The sequence below is a fragment of the Betta splendens genome, chromosome 10 (genome assembly GCF_900634795.4).
Source record: "Betta splendens chromosome 10, fBetSpl5.4, whole genome shotgun sequence".
NCBI lineage: Eukaryota > Metazoa > Chordata > Actinopteri > Anabantiformes > Osphronemidae > Betta > Betta splendens.
This window is the reverse complement of record NC_040890.2, coordinates 19,376,450-19,397,167: the sequence shown is the minus strand read 5'-3', so window position 1 is coordinate 19,397,167 and position 20,718 is coordinate 19,376,450. Positions and strand designations below refer to the sequence as shown.

The 20,718-nt window shown below is 48.0% G+C and overlaps 1 protein-coding gene across 2 annotated transcripts in view; it reads left to right on the top strand.

Moving 5' to 3' along the window:
* Positions 1–18,527, top strand: part of glra1 (glycine receptor, alpha 1) — a 62,230-nt gene extending 43,703 nt beyond the window's left edge. For both annotated transcript variants that reach the window (XM_055512426.1, XM_029164872.3), the window contains 3 exons: positions 2,926–3,140; positions 6,084–6,230; positions 13,756–18,527. In XM_055512426.1, the coding sequence (XP_055368401.1) occupies positions 2,926–3,140; positions 6,084–6,230; positions 13,756–14,040 (647 nt within the window). In that variant the 3' untranslated portion in view covers positions 14,041–18,527. The remainder of the gene's footprint in view (positions 1–2,925; positions 3,141–6,083; positions 6,231–13,755) is intronic.
* The last annotated feature ends 2,191 nt before the right edge of the window (positions 18,528–20,718 follow it).

Genomic DNA, 20,718 nt, shown 5'->3' with positions numbered 1-20,718 from the left:
GAAGTAAAATGTTCATATTGCACGACAACGATAGTATAAGTACAACCAGTGAATACCACTGAGTATGAAACAAGGTACAAATACACCGTGTGGCTCCATGTTGTGTGTCACTGCAGTGATATGTTGTACAGTCTGATGAACGACCTGCAGCAGCTCCTTCCTGCACTGTGGGTGAACAGTGAAAACACAAACAAACAAACGCACAACGGGCTGCAAAGTTTATTCCAACCACAACCTCAGAACCAAATAAAAAGCAGCGTCTTTTTTCTGGACTTGGACCTGTTTGCCCAAAAGCACACAGTCAGTACATAAAGTACCTTATTCAAACACCAGAGGTACAAAAACGTAAAAGCCCAACAGACAAACGAGAGGCTGCACCAACCCACAAAAAGGAGGAACCATAAACAGAAACACAACAATCACACACAAAATCCATTTAAATCAATTATCAAGAAAAAAACAACTGCAACGTAAACGAGGAACGAGAGAAAAGACACGAAAACCAGCACAGAACAGACTGAAGCTGAGGAAACAGTGGAACCGGGGAGAGGACACTCCCTTCAGATCCACGTGTGGCTGAAATCCTTCTGTCCAGTCCACAGCTCAAAATACACAAACAAACAAAATACACAAAATACACAAACAAACAAAGAACCTGAAGAAAACGGTGTTGGAAAAATGCAGGAATCCTGCGTCACCGGCTTCAAGAGCAGAAAGAGGAAGAAGAAAACGACGCAGCCCACAGCATGGCCAGTGTGTGTGTGTGTGTGTGTGTGTGTGTGTGTGTGTGTGTCTGATTAGTTTGGATTCAGAGCCATCACTCAGTCAGAGGGTGACGTCTGCTGTCGCCGCTGAGGAGATGAACGATGCACCTCCAGAGTAAAAGCCTTGACACACACACACACACACACACACACACACACACACACACACACACACACACACACACACACACTGAGTGTCTGTTTGAAATCCATCCCACAGAACCAGGCGTTTGCATCAATCAGTTCTCGGAGTCTCTTACCTTGTATTTATTATTTATTGGGGGATGAGGTTTAATGACATCACTGCTCACAGCCTCACTGGTCACTTTATTAGGAACACCGTCCAGTCCATTCATATTCATCCAGTTTGGAAGCTTTGTGGCCCATGCTGCGTCCTGGAACTGGCTCCAGCTGGAGTCAGACTGTGTGCGTTTCCTCTCCGGCCTCTTCCTCACATCGTCTCTGGGCTCCGCTCACACCTCGCTGCCTCACAATCAGGCCCAGAGGCGAATTAGGATGTCATCTCCCCTCGAGTTCATTAGCTGCCGTCTATTGTGACTCCCCACTGACTGTTGTCTTTGTTAGTTCTGTTCCTCGCTCCTCACCTCAACACTCAGACAGGGAAGTCTCTGTCTGAAGCACCCATTATGGCCTTTGTTGCGTTTCAGCGCGCGTCAGTGAGTACGTGAGGTGTTTAAACAGGTTCAAACACACAGGACACGGAGAGTTTAAACCCCACCTGCCACAGATGAAGCAAAGAGCCCGATGGAGCCCAGTCTCAGACCCCACAAAGCACAAACCACCACCTGTTTATTTTCACGCAGGCCTTTTTCAAGTTAAGCCGACGCTGAGATTCGACCCGGCTGAATAATTTCAATCTTCTCATCAGATGGAAAATATGGGCAGCACTTAAACGCTCTGGAGTGAATCACAGCGATGCATCACGTCCATCGACTGCCTCCCTCCCCCGTCCTCGCCCCCCCTCCTCACCCCCCTCCTCTCACTATGACATCACATTTCCCTCCTCCGTCCGCCGGCTCCTTCCTCTCATTTCCTTAAATCACTCCTCGCGCTCGTCCGTCTCCACGCTTCGATCCCCCTCCGTCTTCGGCCTTTGAGGGGTAACGCTCATCCTTGCTTCGCTCTCCTTTGATTAAATGGCTCGCTGACTCTCCTGTGGGTTTTTTACGAGACCCAGCGAGCTCATTACATTACAGCAAATGTTACGCTTGCTACTGCACTGCAATGTAAATACGCCCACTGTGGGTCTGTCACTGTCACTCACCTCCGCTCAGCGCAAAAGTACCGTATCAGTAGAACGAAGCAGGGGTGAGCGCGAGCTGAGGGGGAGAAGCTCCCAAACTGGACCGGCCGCCGTGAGTCCCTCTCCCCTCACACGACATCAGGCTTCGAGCACAAACACCCACAAAGCTTCGCCGTCGCAGCCTCACGAGGACTAACGGCGCTTGTGGCAGGTCCCAGCAAACAGAGAACAACAGCCACGCACTGAGCGTCGCGTAAACGAGGCCAGAGCTCTGGATGCGTGTGTTGACAGAGAAACGCACACAAGTTGGATGCATGATGCATAAACAACATCCACCAAGCTCTTGAGTTGGATCCCGGCTGCTGGTTCTGGTCCAACATCGCCTCTGCAGGAGTCACTGGTGCCGGCCGGTTCCAGTGACCCGGTTCTGGGTCGGATCAGTGAGCAGCCTCGTCCTTCTCTCAGCGGATCCTTCTTGTTCTCATCATTTCCACCAGTTTCTCAGACATTCCATAACCTGCTCCTTCAGAAGATAATGGAATGGACACATTCTTTACTGCTAATGAAGCTGAGCTGCTTCCTGTCTGACCCCAAACGAGACGCGCCGGTAAAAACGCCTGCAGAGTAATTGTCTCCATGAATATAGAGCAGTAAATATCACATATAATAAATATGGTTTAAACAAACTAATGTTTATAGCTGGAACAGAACCTTTCTGGTTCATTTCTGCCTTTGTTCAGGTTCATTTTCATTTTCTACTGGAGAATTGGACATTATCATTCAATAGAGGCTCCAGTTCCAAGTTTCAAACCATATCGGAGGAAAAAGGGAAAAGGCAGCGATGGCTGTAAAGCAGTGTGTGACGTCACGGGTTAATATGACCTCCTCCTCCGCCAGGTAAATTCACCTGCATCGAGGCCCGCTTCCACCTGGAGCGTCAGATGGGCTACTACCTGATCCAGATGTACATCCCGTCGCTGCTCATCGTCATCCTGTCCTGGGTTTCCTTCTGGATCAACATGGACGCTGCTCCGGCCCGCGTGGGTCTGGGCATCACCACGGTGCTGACCATGACCACACAGAGCTCCGGCTCCAGAGCCTCTCTGCCCAAGGTGAGGAGCAGGAGGAGCTGGGGGGGGGGGGGGGGGGGCGGTTTGCATGAGCCAGAGGGATTGTGTAATGATGTCCAGGGATGTTTTAATCCCTCACGCACACACGCGCGCTGTGTTTGTTGACAGTAGGTACTTTGTGCGCTCTAGAAATCGAACAAGCGAACCGTGAGTTCAGCTGATGATCACACAGCCCAGCTGAGCTCTGGCTGCTCGCGCCCACACACGCACGCACGCACACAAACACACACGCACGCACACAAACACACACGCACGCACACACGCACACACGCCCGTACACAAACACACACACAAACAGACGTACGCTCGCGCCCACACACGCACGCACGCACACAAACACACACGCACGCACACAAACACACACGCACGCACACACGCACACACGCCCGTACACAAACACACACACAAACAGACGTACGCACGCGCACACACACACACACACACACACACGCATACACACAGGTACGCACGCGCACACACACACACACACACACACACGCATGTACACACACGCACGCACACGCGCACACACGCCCGTACACAAACACACACACACGCACGCGCACACACGCCCGTACACAAACACGCACACACACACACACACGTACGCACGCGCACACACACACACACTACCGTACACACGCTGCACACACCCACACGCACTACACCACGTACGCACGCACAACACACACACACACCACACACACGCATACACGGCATTCACACACACCTCACAACTCACGCACACCACGCACGTACACAAACACACACACACACACGCTCCCACGCGCCACACCCGTCACAAACACCAACGCACGCCTGCACACACACACACATACTGCACACACACAACACACACACTCACGCACCACACACACATACACACACACACACCACAACCCACACACACACATCACGCACTCACACACCCACACACACACACGCACTCACACACACACACCACTCACACCACTCACTCCACCCACACACCACACTCACTCACACCCACGTAAAACACACACACACACACACACACACACACACACAACACCACACACACACACACACACACACGCACGCACACACACACACATACACACACACACACACACACACGAGAGCATCACTGATAGCGTACGGTCTGATGATGAGCCACAGAGGACGGACGGTAAGACGGAGGCGTGGCTGTGGAGTCTGTGAAGCAGTGGAACCAGGACGGCTTCGCTGAGTCGCCCTCAGGCCGCAGCTCGCTGTCGTATGTGAGCGAGCTGTAATGAAGTGTGAACGCGGGGACAGGTGTGAACGCTGACGTCATCAGGTTCTTAGAAGCAGCTTTAAACACGCGCGTCACTCTCCACGCAGGCCATTTGATTCTGGCCCAAACGAGATTCCAAAGGTCAACATCCGGGTCAGCAGTCGGTCGGGCAGAAAGGAAATGTGTAACTCAGACCAGTGCTGTGTCTCAGAGGCTCCAGATTCGTCTCTGATCCATGAAACCGGGCGCTGAAGCCACTGTCCTGTGAAGCTGCAGCTCTGCCGTCAGAAGCCCTCAGCCTCAGAGGACGGAGGCCCGGCCTGACCCGGTATGACACAGTATGAGCCGATCTGACCCGGTATGACCCGGTCTGACCCAGTCTGACCCAGTATGACCCAGTATGACCCAGTATGACCCAGTCTGACCCAGTATGACCCAGTATGACACAGTATGGCCCAGTATGACCCAGTCTGACCCAGTCTGACCCAGTATGACCCAGTCTGACCCAGTCTGACACAGTATGGCCCAGTATGACCCAGTATGACCCAGTATGACACAGTATGACCCAGTATGACCCAGTATGACACCAGTTGACCCAGTATGACCCAGTCTGACCCGGCCTGGCCCAGTCTGACCCAGTCTGACCCAGTCTGACCCAGTATGACCCGGTCGGGCCCGGTCTGACCCGCTGGAGCTGGTTTTGTTGGGGACCAGGCCTTGACTCCTTTCTGTTGGGACAACTGCACCAAAGCTGCTGAAGCTTTGTGCTAATTCAGACCTTTTTCCTGAAACAATTTCCTGCATGAGAAGCTTCCGTGCTTTCGAGGCTCGTTCTTAAGCAGCTCACGGCCGACGCTCCTCAAAGCTCCTCCTGCTGCATTTTCCTGCTCTTCGTCAGGTCTTTGCGGCCTCCAGCCGTGCTCCTCTGGCTCCAGGCTGGCAGGTTCAGGATACGTGCCTTCGTGTTAGCTTGTGTACGCGCTCTGAGGCCCCGTTCATTGGATCAGAGGCTGAATGTGGGCGTTCTCTGTGCAGCCGCCGCGCTCCCTCTCAGGCCGCTGTAACTGCCTGTGATGGAGAGCTGTAATGACAGGGGGGTGAATGCACTGAATAATGGCACTGGTGGAGATAGCGATCGCACAAGGACCGGCCGGACTTCATTTACCGCGTCATGTGAACAGCCTCTCGCTGAGCGCACCTTTATGCCTCTGTGCCGAGCGCCGCCGTAACAGATGATGACTTTTAATTGAGACACATGTTTGAAGCTGAGCTGTCAACAGTCACTGTGCGCGTTGTGATGAAGTCCGTTTAAGGTTTTGTCCGGACTTTTTAGCGGCTCGTTTAGTTGCATCAACACAAAATCTGCTGCTGATCATAAATAACAAACGGATGTGAGCGAGGAGCAAACACAGAGGGTTTGAGTCTGACTGAAGGACGTCCAGCATTTACAAATCAATGTTTTCAGTTGGTGCTTATATTGTGTTATTGATCACATTCAATCAATCAATCTTTAGGGCACTCACCGCCTTCACCTTCCCTTTAAATTATCGCCCTTTACAATTTTTCTGATCGATATCATTGGGTTTGTGCTGGTTTTATTGTGGGCGTTCTGTGACTTGAACTGGACCCGTCCTCCACTCAGCGCCTGCTCGTGTCCTGTCTCGCCTCAGGTGTCCTACGTGAAGGCCATCGACATCTGGATGGCCGTGTGTCTGCTCTTCGTCTTCTCGGCGCTGCTGGAATACGCCGCCGTCAACTTCATCGCCCGCCAACACAAGGAGCTGCTGCGCTTCCGACGGAGGCGGCGACACATGAAGGTGAGCGGAGCCGCGGGTCACATGACCTCATTCACCCATTCACGCGCGGAGCCCGTCCTGTGACCAGCAGAGACCGGTCGAAGCAGGAGCTCCTCCTCCGTCGGCTGCTGTGAATCCTGAGCAGATCAGACCTGTTTCTACCACCTGAGGCCTACGTTCCGTGACGTTAAACCTGTAGCAGCGTTGCTGTGGTTCCTCCGCTGCTGCGTCGCTTCATTTCAGGTGGTACGGTGGGCGCTGAGGCCATGATCAGCGCTGTAAACAGCAGAATGCACATTCACATTCATGGACGCATTCTCGCCATGTTTGATATTGTCTTTGTGCGGCGCTCATCAATAGGCAGAAACATGCGGCATCAATGTTGGATGGGAAAAGCATTGAGCGTGATTAAAGGCTGAGCCACGGGGCAAAGCCGGCGCAGCCTCATAATGGTGCAGATGCGGAGCAGACGAGAGGAAGCTCCCCTCGGTTCTGACTGTGAAGCCATCATTCAACACAAACAGGCTTCTGGCGCGGAGCATCATTCTGCAGCTCAACAAAATGAGTGAGTAAAACTCCGCTGGGGCTCCGGTTCCCCACGTCCTGCCTCCACGTTTACAATAACACACAAACAGAGAAGGACAGCAGCACGTACAGTAGAGTAAAACGGCTGCAGTGTTTGTGTTGGATTTAAATTCACACCAGGATCTGTGGGTTTTTTCCTTGATGGAAACATTTTAAAGTTTTGACTGTGAAGTCAGAAAGAAATAAATCCCCCTCAAATTAGCTGTCGTAACGTCTAAGAAAATGATTTGTGATGGAATGAAGGAGATTTGACATGAAAACAAGCAGCTGAAAATATTCATGAGCTTCATTTAACGTCTGCAGCAGATAAATTTAGTATCTGACAGGTACAGAGTTGTATCGGGCTTTTTTTCTTCATCTTTATTTGCTCGGTTTTGTCTCTGAAGCATTAATCAGTCGATCGGATCTGTCCGCTTGAATCTAGCAGCGTGAGCTTCTCTGTTGCATACGGGGTGAAGGTATGAAGCCTGCAGGGAACCTGGAGGTCCAACGGGTCCTTTGTGTGTTCGCGTGAGTGCAGGGCAACAAAGTAAACGCAACCACCCACCAGGAGTCTGCAGCAGCTGAGACGCGATGCGTGAGTGTCAGGGAGGAGGGGGGCGTTGCACCTGATGAAGTGGTGCCGTCTGGCCCGACCCGGGCCCGACCTTCTGTCCTCAGAGGTGCTGCAGGGGTCATTCGGGGTCAGGTGCTCTGAGTTTGAGGTGAAGGATGGGGTCAGAAGTGACGCTTAGGCTGGAGGTCGCGCTTGCTGCTCATAACTCACTAATCCTTTACTTCCTACAACTCTGATACACTGAGCAGTGTATGGAAGCACTGACGCAGCCTCAGAACCACCAGAACCACTCACTGCACCACCACACATCAAAGATCAGAGCCAAGAGCATCATTTTAATGTAGATGTAGAAAACGCCGTCACACTGTAAACATCAGTAAAAGCACAGCGAGGACGAGCCGCCGTGGAGCCGATGGGGGAACAAATAAAATAAATAAAGAAGCATAAATCCTAAATCCCATTGTTGTAATCCCCGGTCCCCAGATGCGACGGGAGGTGAGGAGGTAGATTAGAGGTCCGGCTGCCGCAGCACTTTCAGGTGGATCAGGCACGAACCCTGTTGCTCCCTTTCTTTATGTCTCTGAGCCACTGAGCAGGAGGAGGGAGGCAGAGCGAGGGACCGCGGGCTCAGGACTGACCCACATCTGGCACCAAACACTCCACACACTCTTTTTTGTTACTGTTTATTTCCACTCGTATGATCAAATCAGGAGGTGAAATTAGGTCATGAGCATTTTATGTGTTTTGAGTGTTGCTAATGAAGACGCTCGTCTGTTCAGCTGAGGTCGAAACACTCACCTGTGGTTTCTGGGTTTGAAGCAAATGGCTTCCTGAGTCCATGTCCTGAAATACGTAAGTTATGAATCCATCAGTTCAGTTTCAGCAAAATGTGGTGAAACTGGAAGCAGAATGTTTGCAACAGATGAGAAGAGAAACCAAACCAATAATTGTTGCATTAGAGTCAAAACAGTTCACATGTAATCAAATGTATTTGATTCTGCATCACTGTTAATCCTCATGGAGCGGAGCTGGCAGCACCAGGCCTCATTTTGATGAACTCATTTAATACACATGCAAATGAGACACATTTTAGGCCTGAGTGTTTCATCCCTTTAAAATATCAGGAACAGCTGATTTGTAACTGTGAAACACCATCAAGGTGTTTCAGTGCACGTCGTTGAATCCTCACTTTGGCAGCTGAGCTTTAACAAGCTTTTCATGTTCAAATGCAAACCTCCACACAGACACACAGTGGAACTAGATTTTGTCCAGAGGTTTCATGATGTGTAATAGTTTGAGCACAAAGAAAAGATAAAGCATAAAATCGCAGCGCATCCATACGATGCGCTGCGATTTTATTCATCCCACAATAGGGGAGTTTTGTTCACAGCAGCCATAAAAAACAGGATAACACAACAATAACAACAGTTTTAACTGTGCAAAGATAAACTAGTTTAAGGGGAATTTTAGTGAGTGAGTGAAGAATATTCTGCATCACTTCGTGGTTTATTTGATTAAGTCCTCATTAGTGCAGATGCAGGTAAATTAATACATCTGTCAGTCAACAGATCGGATCAGAACAACATTCCTGCACCTTCGTTTCTGTGCATAAACTTACCATGTGAGTGATCAGTGCACGACCCTGATGAGTCCAGTTGGTTCCATCCACCCTCTGATGCTGCAGCACTTGGATGAGTCTCAGTCCGTTGTGCTGATTCCTGTGGTTTCCACCGTGATGCTTTATTGATTCATTAGCGACACTGAAAGTCCAGAGACAAAGGAAGAGAAAGCAGAGGCCCGCGCGCCCCCTGCTGGAGCAGCGGCGCCACTGCAGAGGGATCAGATCAATAGCACCACTCATCCTTGAAGGATGGGCCCGCCTGGCATCAGCCCGCTGCTTTAGCACAGACAAGCTCTGCAGGCTGGGAACCACAGAGCCCCTTCAGGAATCAAAGGGAAGCGGAACATTACTGCCTCGCCTCCGTTTCAATCACAGATGTCTTCCCGGATTTCAGAGCCCTGCATGCAGATGAGCAGGTTTAGATCCAGACAGGCGTTGACTGAAATAAACTGTTTGTGAGTTCTGGGGTGCAATCACCCAAATCAGACGCATCACAAATATCTGGCCTACATTACAAATCTGCCAGCGCCCACGATCACAGCAGATCACATCAGACCGAGCTTCATTCAGCCTGGAGGCGAAACGCTCCGTTTCCCCTTCACCTCCACCACATCTGCATCAAACGAGAGTCGGTTTGTGACTCGCTGGGACAGGAGAAGCCTTGAAGAGGCGGTCGGAGACCCCCACTCGGCCCCGACGCGGCCCCGACGCGGCCCCGACGCGGCCCCGACGCGGCCCCCACGCGGCCCCGACGCGGCCCCGACGCGGCCCCCACGCGGCCCCCACGCGGCCCCCACGCGGCCCCCACGCGGCCCCGACGCGGCCCCGACGCGGCCCGGCGCGGCCCCGACGCCTTCAAGGCCCTGAGGCCTTCAAGGCCCCGAGGCTCTCTGTTGGCAAACACACCTTGTGATCGATGGGCCACAATCAGCCGTGGACTGTGATCAGACGCCTTCCGGCGGGAGCGGCTCCACGGGATGCTTGGCTCTAAACGCCCGGATCTCGCAGGCTGTTTGGCAGCTTGTGGAACAAAGGCAGATAAGAGGGAGCAGGGATTAAGAGGCCTAAGGAAGCGCAGGCAGAGCGATCACCCAGCTCTGAGGCTCAACACGACCTCCAGACTGACGGGACGGCTGTGAAGTGGAACAAACACGGAGGCTGTTTCCTGATCAGTCACAGAACAACTTCAGCGACACCTTTACTTTGTTAAATACGAACACACTGAACACAATTATGAACCCAAAACATTTGTTTTGCTCCATTTAACATGAACTGGACTCAAAGCTCTGAGACTCAACATCTTGGACTGATTGATTCAATAAACTGAGCTGCTTCTCGCTTCTCACACTGATTACACAACATATTTGTGCATCTCAGCATTTGTGTCTTCAGAGTGTGTCCGTTGTTCACTTCACGGAATGAATCAGTGTGATGTTTCCAGTGCAGGTGTAATCAGAGCTTTGCTTGTGTCTGGATGTTACTTTCATTTAGGATGTGTCTGAATATTTTTGTCCCATTTGCTTTTGATGAATGTATGAAAGAACCAGATGAATGAGATGAGGAGCCACTTGTGGCCACGTGGCTGTAAAGTAAAGGCTGTCGACACATGACTGAGGGACAACATCCTTCGCCTCCAAAGTAATCGCTGAGTCACAGGTGATTCAGTGTCAGGTGGAAACTGATGGATCCTTTACTTCACGGCCTAAATCATAAACGAATGCTGAGAGATGCTGCGAGCAGCTCCCCAACACGCCAGCCTGTCCGTCCTTAAACGTCTTCATAAGTAGAACCGCAGACGCGAGAGGACACTTTTTAACCTCACATCTACTTAAAGATTCCTCTCAGCTGCACACAATCCACTCACTGCTGACATATTGATACTGAAATGTCCTAAAAAGCCTCAAATGGCCCTAATCGAGGAGCGAGGCAGAGGGGAGAGGGGCAGAGGAGGGGGGGAGCGCTCTGACACGAATCCACCAGCAAATAGATCAGCCCGGGCACATTTAGAATGGCTCCCTGCGCCCGCAGCTCCTGGGATTGCTTCTGGGGGGAGTCATGGAGCGGAACGCGGGCCGCTCTCGCTGTTTCAGGGGAGACGGATGCCGTCATTAGTTTGGGCCGGAACCTTTTCCGAATCGTGTTTTATGTAGATGTGGGTCTCCACACCAAGCAGACGAGGCTAATATTTGCCGGAGATCAGTTTGTTTTCTGATTCCTGCTAATCTGCTCCATTAATCACATGAGCGGAGGGAGAGCTGGGAATGTGATGGATGTGGGAGCTGAGAGGTCTCTTCTCTTCCTTTACTCATCTCTGACTCATCGTTGTTAATTATTTTTGTCCAACTTCATGTTTGCTTCTGTCTCTCTAATCCTGTCTTTGTCTCTTCTTCTCATCCCTCCACTCACCTTCCTCTCTTACATCTTAAATCCTATTTATTCTCAGTGACTGAATGTATTTTTGTTTTCTTCTGGAATCCATTTCTTCTCCATCAATTAGCAGCTTAAGCCGGAGGCTGTTTCACATAAAGGAGCTCATTAATATTTTAAGCATGCAAAAGAAAACACTCCCAGAATAATCACATGTAAAGGATTTAAATGGGGACGAGCTGTGTTTGAATACATCTTAACAATGGCCTTCATTACAAGCATTTGTGCGCATGAGGAAACAGCTCGAGGCTGTTTTAACTACTGATCTCTGTAGTAAAACAGATAAAATGGCTTCTGCCTACAAAGTTAAAAACCAAGGACATAGTTAGACACTAAAACCATCAGAGCTGCCAACAAGTGGAAGCAAAGAAACTGGAGCCCAGCGAGGTCAGGCCACTTTATTAGGTACACCTGCAACAGGTGCAGCTGAGGACGCGGGCAGTGAGTACAATGGTGAGCAGAATCACAGAAGTTACTGTCGTTATACATACACATAAGGAATGTGGCCTAACAAGTTAAACAAACAAGTAAAAACAACAGCGACAGAACACCCGCTTCGGATGTTATGACCCATAACGAATGGGCTGATCATTCGAACGGCGACCTACTGCACCTATTCACCGCTGCCAGCAGGTAGATGGGCACCTACCGGCTCATACGTATGGGCTGGTAACCACTGATAATGACCATTGAATGGCGTGATAACGTCATGAAGAAGAAGCCTTCGTTGGCTTCTTTACCAGGCAGACGTTCAGAGACCGGGTTGGATGTGATCTCATCCGCATCCTCTCAGTGTGAGGAGAGGAGCCTGTTCCTGCACCCCCTTAATCCACGACGACCTCCTTGGTTTTGCTGGTGTTTAGAGTTTAGAGGTTTAGAGGTTTTGGCACCGTTTTACTAGGAGTTGGCTGAACTTTATGAACGTGTTCGATGAGTTTATGGCAGAGCAGTCGTGGGAGCAGAGAGTGAAGGTGCATTGAGGACGGAGCCTCTCCTCATCTGTCCGTCCACAGACTGGACAGAGGCCGTCTGACAGAACGGCAGCAGCTACGGCTGCAGGGCTCTGTCCTTCCCCCGTTGTTCTCCTCCTCCCTGTCGTTTCCTCCTCCCTTCATTGTTCTCCTCATTGCACCTCCTCCTCACGTCCCTCCGCCCTCCACATTAATCACATGGCAGGGAGAATAAAGCAGAGCATCTGTAATAGTTTAGCAGCGTCACTGAAGGACGAGCAGAGGTCGGCTAGCATCGCGGCTAATGTGTGTGTGCGGCCATGTATTACCAGTAATAGATGAGTCGGTGTGGACGCAAGGACAGAACGAGGACAAAGGAGGCTAAAAATGGATCTACCTGGTGGTCCGGCGCCGCCATGAATACCAAGCACGCGTCACACGTAGCGCCGCGTCTCACTGACGACGCGGTCGGTTGGTTATTGACCAGATGCTTCTCGCTCCTGCACGCTCATCACCGCTGCCGTTTGCTCCTCTGGCTGGTTGATTTGTTGTCGCTGCAGAGATTTTGCGCCAGTCGTTAAGTTCCTCTGCTGCCGACAGTTTCTCCCGCTTCAGGCTGCGTTCGTGCTTGTTTTCAAATAACAAAACGCTCCCTCTTCTACCCAGAATGCACTGAGAGGACCTCCTGCTGACACAGTGGCCCACGGGGACCACGAGTCGCATTCATGCGTGAATATTCTGATACCATCTTTTATCCAAATGCGAATCCCAGGCAGAGACGGCTCCTAATCAGTGGAGAGCCTTTTGTTTGCTCATTTTAAATTTCATGGCCATTGTTCTAACTAAAGGCTCTTTGGAGCCTGTTGCTTTGGTATTTATTGCACACCCATCGCTGTTTGTGTTGTAGTCTCTGAAGCTGATAAGGAAGCGTGCGTCTGTATCTCACCGAGCACACGTGACATAACCTTGAAGCACGGCGCATGTCAATCAATCCAGTTCAAGCAGACCAGCCAATACACACACTGACATAAAAGAAAGCGAGGGAGAGTGGCCTGTTATTTTGTGTTGAACATAGTGGGAATATTCAGTAACATGTCTGAATCCTGTAAAACTGCAGAAAGGTCCATAAATTATTATGAGTCCTTCAGTCTCCATCAGCTGTCCATCAATGAGCTCACCTCACAGTCTCAGGCCAAGCAACTACCTTCATAAAGCATGATAAAATACAGGGTTGTATTAGGTTGAGTGACCTGAAGGGTCCATGTCCTGATGTCCACGACAAGAGCTACAACTACAAATTCAAGCTGACGAGTTATCTGCTGTCTCGGGTTTCCATCAGGTCACCGCCTCCACCTGCATGTTCTCGCACACACAACAGTAAGGTCTCTCTCTGCTTCTGTGCTGCAGGAGGACGACACGGGCGAGGGCCGCTTCAGCTTCCCCGGCTACGGAATGGGCCCCGCCTGCCTGCAGGCCAAGGACGGCATGGCCATCAAGGGCAACAACAACAACGCCCCGGCCTCGGCCGCGCCCGAGAAGAGCATCGAGGAGATGAAGAAGCTGTTCATCAGCAGGGCCAAGCGCATTGACACGGTGTCCCGCGTGGCCTTCCCGCTCGTCTTCCTCATTTTTAACATTTTCTACTGGATCATTTACAAGATCATCCGCAGCGAGGACATCCACAAGCAGTAGTGGAGAGGAGGAGGAGGAGGAGGAGGAGGAGGAGGCTGGCGACGCGAAGAGGACAACGCAAAGAAACAAACAGTAGGAACAGGAATTCTCCTCGCTCCCTTTTCCGCACCTGCTTCCCTCGTCCTGTTCCTTCATCCTCTTCCTCGGTTGGAGGAGGATACGTTGCGTTTTCGTGGCTATGGAACCGGCGCCGTCCCACCTGACCCTCACTAGTCTTTGTTTGAGATATATATTTGATTTCCTCTCCTGTCTCCAAGCCCACCCTGCTCCCTGTCGTATCACCTCCCCATTCATCCGGACCAGTGCAATAGCAATGCAGTAAAATGCATGATTTATGAATGTGGCAATATATTAATGAAAAGATGAAAATGAAAAAGTAAATACTGACTTTTGCAGACGCATCCAATAAACTGTTTGGGTGTGGATGGATTGGAACAAACAGAGAGGTTGAGAATCTTGTAAAGGGTCTTGTATCTGAATTAGTTTTTTTTGTGTGAAGACAGATATACAATTCTATATAAAAGCGTGATGTGGGGGCGGGTGGGGGACGTGAGAGACTTACAGCAGTGTAATATACTTTACCATAATGAGAAAAATATGAATTTTATTTTGAAAGGCAGGTATCTGGAAATGAAGAACGAAGGCGGATCAATGCTTCCATTAAACAAAGTGATGCAAGCGTCACGTTGTGTATATTTAAATTTGCTTCAAACGTGTATTGCCAGCAGTTGTCAGCGCTTTTCCTCCCCCAGCCCGCTGAGCCGCTGCCAACACCCTAAAACCTCGAACTGCACAAACTCTGTCGCAGTCAATCAGACGACTGGGCAAAAAAGAAAAAGAATCCAAAAACACTGGACAAGCAGTGTTGATGGTTGCGAGACAGAAAATATCATTTCTGTGTGATCAACGTGCTCCTATACTTCGGTTCTTTATGTATGTGCCAACTGAACATGTTGTGGCTGTGCGTCGCTCTCTTCTCGCCGAGGTTTGACCTCGCACCTCTTCTTTCAATCTTTGGCATATTCATTTATTTTCATTGTGTGAAGAAAAAGCAAATCGACCCTGGACCAAGCAAATCGCACATCCTCGTTTGCTTTCCATATTGTGTTCACTGGGACTTGAACATAGACATGTTTACATCTTATTAATGCTTTGTCCATTCCTAAATGTGACGCCCCCTCCATCCCCAGCTAAGACCATATATGTTGTATAATATACAGATAAAAACATCTGTTGTACCTTAATTTCCATCTCATTCACATTATGACCAACTGTAGCTGCAGACTTCACATTCATTTAGGGGAAATTACGCCATTATCATCAGCATAGAAAGGAACATGAGCTTTGATTTTGTCGCCACCCTGTTGGACAGGATTTGGTTGTTCAGCAAGTCTTTAGCTTTGATGATCTGTCAGATGATGCGTCTTTATTTTACTTTGCACCGGGCTTCTCTATGCAATAATTGGTATATGCAATTATGTTGTCTTTACTTTTGGCTCCCCCATTTTTGTGGTGTCCTGAGTCTTTTATGCTTGTGGGTAAATATGTATTTTAAAACCACAGTGAAGACAGTGTCCACCTGTCTCAAGACAGAGCAGGATCTAAATCAGTGTTGTTTTATTTTATGTTTCAAGTTAAATTTGCAAAAAGTACATTTACAGTAAAAGTAGTTAATGATGAAAGTCTCATTCAGTTAAATTTAGTTTTTGGGGATTTTTGCTGTTGTTATTTTGTTTATGCAGAAAATGTTTCCAGATGTTTAAGGGATGTACTCTATTTTCTGCTACACCGTCACTGCCATTCATTTTCACAGGAACAAACCTTTGTGCTTTCTGTAAAACAATAAGGGAGAAGATGAAAACCATTCTGTCAGTAGGAAATGGTCCCAGCTCGGCAGGACGGTCCAACCAGTGTTCTTCAGCGATGAGCTGCTCGTTTAGTTGTTGAGTAGATGTAGCCTGATAGTTTTCTTTTTCTACTTTTGTGCTGAGCTTTGCTAACAACGTCCAACAAGTCAAGAGTTTGAAACAAAAAAACTGAACCTCAATAAAAATGTGTCAAACTTCAGACCTGCAGGAAGCGCGTCCTGGACTCAGGTCACTTAAAACCTTCAACTTTGAAGCGTTGGTCACAATGAAAATGTCTCAGTCCAACTTGGTTTTGATGATGTTTGGAAAAATGCTTTATTTTTGTTAAATTATATCAGATAAACTAATGATGTTTCACACTACAATCAGATAATTACTTTTGAACTGTTTCAGGTTTTTCTGGTGGTTTGTTTTAAACCTGCCTCAAAGTCAACGTTTCCATCTGTAAAAGTAATTGTGCTTCTAATGAGTTCAGAGTGCGATGCGGATCTGAAGGGCTATGCCACACATTTGTTCTGTTCGAGTTTAAACCTGTTTAAATTTTAAAGTGAAAGTGCCATAAAAGAAGTGATTCAGCAAAAACTATGCATTTCAGTCAATAAATCATTCAGATGTAAAAGCTTTCATGGCCATGATCACAAAGGAAGCAGTTCATTGAGCAATGCTCATACAGCTTTTGTTTCAGACGAAGAACCTCTGGAAGGAAATACAGGAGAATGCCAACATTCACATGCATGTTGGAAATAAGCTCACAACATGCGTTAACTCACGCCTGCTCTTCATGTTTTATGCAAGCAGCACAAAGTGCTACCAGGAACAAAAGGCAGCTTAAAGGGAGGCATGCGCATGGTCGTCTGGTCAGACAGCTGCCAGTCCTGTTCCTTAGCCACCAAATGTGTGCATCCTCATCAGACTAAAGGGATCTCTCTTACTGGTTGTTTAATGCAGCACCTACAAACCTACGTCACATCAAAGGCCTTTATGTTTCCTTAAACGCAGCTGGATGAGTCTGAAATGAACTTGCTTTAATGTCATGATTTCATATGTAGCACAACTCAGCTCAGGGCTGACTTTCGTAACAGCAGCTCTATTTAAGAGTAGACGAGGTGACGTAGACACCGAGTCAGCAAAGCTGCTGTTTAGGCCAATCCAAGCCTTGTGTCTGGTTTTTAGATGCAGAAACTACAAATGTCGACATGAATCCAGCTTCCTGTAACTTAACGGCTGTAGACTTTGCTTATATTAATAAGCCTCTTGGCTTCGTAGCACAGCCCACGACACGTAGAGGAGACATGAGATGGGCTGTTTCTTCCATCAGATCACACATCCCATAAACAACCGTATGATGGACAGCTAGTACCACATTAAAGCTTAGTGGCCGTTCACTCCATGCCCCAAATGCTGAAACGTCTTCAATGTTCCCCATGTTTTAATTCCTTCACCACATTTTCCACCTGATACTGGACCAAATCCAACCCCAACAATAAGACAAGGTGATGTTATTCTCTCATTTATAACCTTTTGTTTTTGTTGTCAGACTGAAGGGTTGCTAGGCAACGCTCCTTCAGGCCTGAGCGGTTCCCTCTAGAGTTGTCATGCCCCTCTCTGATCATGGCCAAACCTCAGCTGGGGAACGAACGCAGGCCAACGTTTATCTCCCCTCGTCTTTGTGCCATAGACACTGAATATGGAAAAGCCAGAGCGCGGCCCATTTTCCTGTAGTGTTCACAGAACTGGTGCCATACTGGGCTTGATGCATATCGTGCATCCAGCCACCACTTCCCATCCAGAGTCGTGGCCGGGTTGCGTGTCACAGTCATGTCAGAGCGTTGTCGTCTCTGTTACTCATTGTTCCATGAGGCTGGGGGAGGGTTGGTTCCTTACACCACAGACGCTGGGTTTGCTTGTATTATTAGACTGAACAAAGGTTCTGAAGGGGATTTGAAGCCGCATGGTTTGAGGTTTGTCTGTGATTAATGATCCCTGATGGGTTTGAGGATTCTGTTTGGTTGTCCTGTATTTTATTGTATGTATGGTGCAATTTGATGCCCTGAGGGAGAAGGAAAAAACTCCTGAACTGCTGTGAACTAAAGGAAATATGATTATTATTCTATTTATTTATTTAATTTCTTTGCACAAGTTGGAATGGCCTTATTTTTGCTTTACTTGCTTCTATTGTGTATTGGCACTAAGTGCGCCCATGTAGTTTGCAGAAATCGCAGTGCTCATTACGATGCTTATAATCCAAGACTGCACATCCAAGCAGGATTTTAAAAAAGAAAAGCAAATCCTTTTTATTTTTCATTAATCTGGAAACAATATTTTGCATGAGTATAAATACAATGGCAGATATTTTGGCTTGTACAATAAAATGTGAAGCAATTTGAAGAGAAAAAAAGAATGTACCATTTCTGCTGTATCTGTATATATCTAAATATTTATTGAAATATGTCATACTACTAATTCTATTAACGATTAAAGGTTTTCTGAACAAAAATCTCCTTACCTGTTTTTGAACATTGTCAAGATTGTTGGAGATGGATCTTCTGCTTTCTGTTACTCGACTCAAGGATCTGTATAACCATTAAAGAAAAACTATTAAAAACAGCTAATAAATCATCAGTGTGTTTATTTTCGGTTGTTAACTGTTCATTTATTTACTGTTTGTCTCAGACCAACACGTGAGCTGCTCTGAAACAACGTCTGTTTAGTTTTAAATATTATTTTATTATGTTTGTAACTCTCTTTCTCTAAAAGTGCAACTCGTTGCTGCATCGACCTCTAGCTGCTCCTCAAACGTCTTCATTATTTCACATTTCATTAATTAAATGTTTGTTGTGATGATGTTAAAGAAACATGGTGATGATTCATTTTTAAATAACCTTGACAAGAACAACAGAAAATGATGATGACACGTATGAACCTCTATGTTTGTGCTGCTTATTTACTTTAAGGAGGAAGACACACGGCAGCATCTGTTAAACCTGTATCATATAATATATAAGGATGTGAGGGAGAAGGTGGAGACTGACACTTCTGGGAGTCGTTCAGACTCTGTGTGTGTGTGTGTGTGTGTGTGTGTGTGTGTGTGTGTGTGTGTGTGTGTGTGTGTGTGTGTGTGTGAGGGTGCGCACTGGCCGTATGCTGGGCTCCTGCTGCCAGCTGGACCAGAACCTGGTGCCGTGTTGCTCCACAAATGCTCATGTGTCTGTTCACAGCAGGTGGCTGCAGGCTGCACCCTCCATGAATACTGACCACACGACTCCATGTGCTGCATGTTCAGTCTGTTAGCACAGGCTGCCCAGCAAACAGAAGGCCACCGGTTCAAATCCTGCAACACTAATAAGTCCATTAGGAGCCACTTGTCCTTGAGCAGGACACTGACCTCTCTGTCTGTGTGCTAATTGGCTTTAGGAGCATCAGCTGCATGTGAAATTAGATTAATTTAAAATAGCAGATGTTAAGTAAATATTGAAGCAAAATTACACTTGTAAATGATTATTTGACTCTAAGATGACCTGTGCTGCACCTGTGGCAGGTTCCAGGTCTGTCCTCAGGTGAGGACAGAGACTTCCACAGTGATCCAATTGGTCTCACACTGAAGTGAACCTCAGAGGATCCAGATGCCAAGTCGTCTCCAATGCAGCACATCATTTAAATACCCGAGTTTGTCCACAGTGAAAAACATCAAACAAAGAAATGACACAATGTTGTTCAGATGGTTAAGACGCTGTTCATTCATTACAAACACAGGGTGATGACAGAGCAGCATGTTTGTGAGCTTCTTGTGGAGTTTTTCTGCCCCTTAGTGGCCTGAGAACAGCGCGGCCTCTCATCCAGTGCTGCACCTTTAATGTCATGAATCCACACATTCACAGGTTATTTCTCATCTCCAGCGTTCTTTCCCTCTGGGCTACATTCATTTAGTGCCAACATCTTGGCACTAAATGATGAAAGACGTTTCTTGACATTGTGCTCGTCCCAGATGTGCCTCCGACCACCACCCAGTCCAGTTAGTTTACAGGCACACGTCCATTTGTGCCAGATGTAATGAAATAAGTTGGAGCCATGATGAGAAGCCATCTGCTGCTGCCAGCACTGAGTCATAAAAGCCTGGAGCAGCACAGGGTTGAGGCACACGGCTCGTGTTTGAGTTCCCTACTTAGAGCAAAGTGCATCATTTCCCTGCTTCTTAATGCAATAGGACTTGTTATTTGGCTGCCTCTGCAGAAACACCATCACATTAAAGCTGACTTCAGTGATTTATTGAAGCGGTTCATCTCTTTCTGGATCTCTATCGATCCCTTCCTGAAAAAAGGAGGAGTCTTCACTCGCGGCTGCTCCAAGGGATCTGAGGTCAGTTACAGGACAGTGACCTGCAGCTCGTCAGCACTCAGCACCTGAATGTCAATGCGAGGACAGTTTCACACATCTGGGAGGAACGCTGGTGAAGAGTGGAATTAGAAAAGTTGGTTGAAACATTTGACATTTTGGTCGATTCTCTGATTTTACCTTGAGCACTGAACACAAGGTTTTATCTGAATCAAATTTAATTTCAGTGGATACTGTTCACAAAGCAAATCTAATCCAATGTCATGTCCTAACTGCTTCAGTGTATTATAATGGTTCAGATTTAGATTCCCTGCACCAAAACGTCCTTTAGGCACTTCATAAACTAAAGCCTTGGTGTTATTCAGAATTCTACAGCCTTGACTTTAAGCTAAGCTGAAAACAATTATCTTCTGCACTATGTGAACAAATAAAGAGGTTTCACATAATTGCTGCTTGTTGCCTAAATGCAGATTTTATG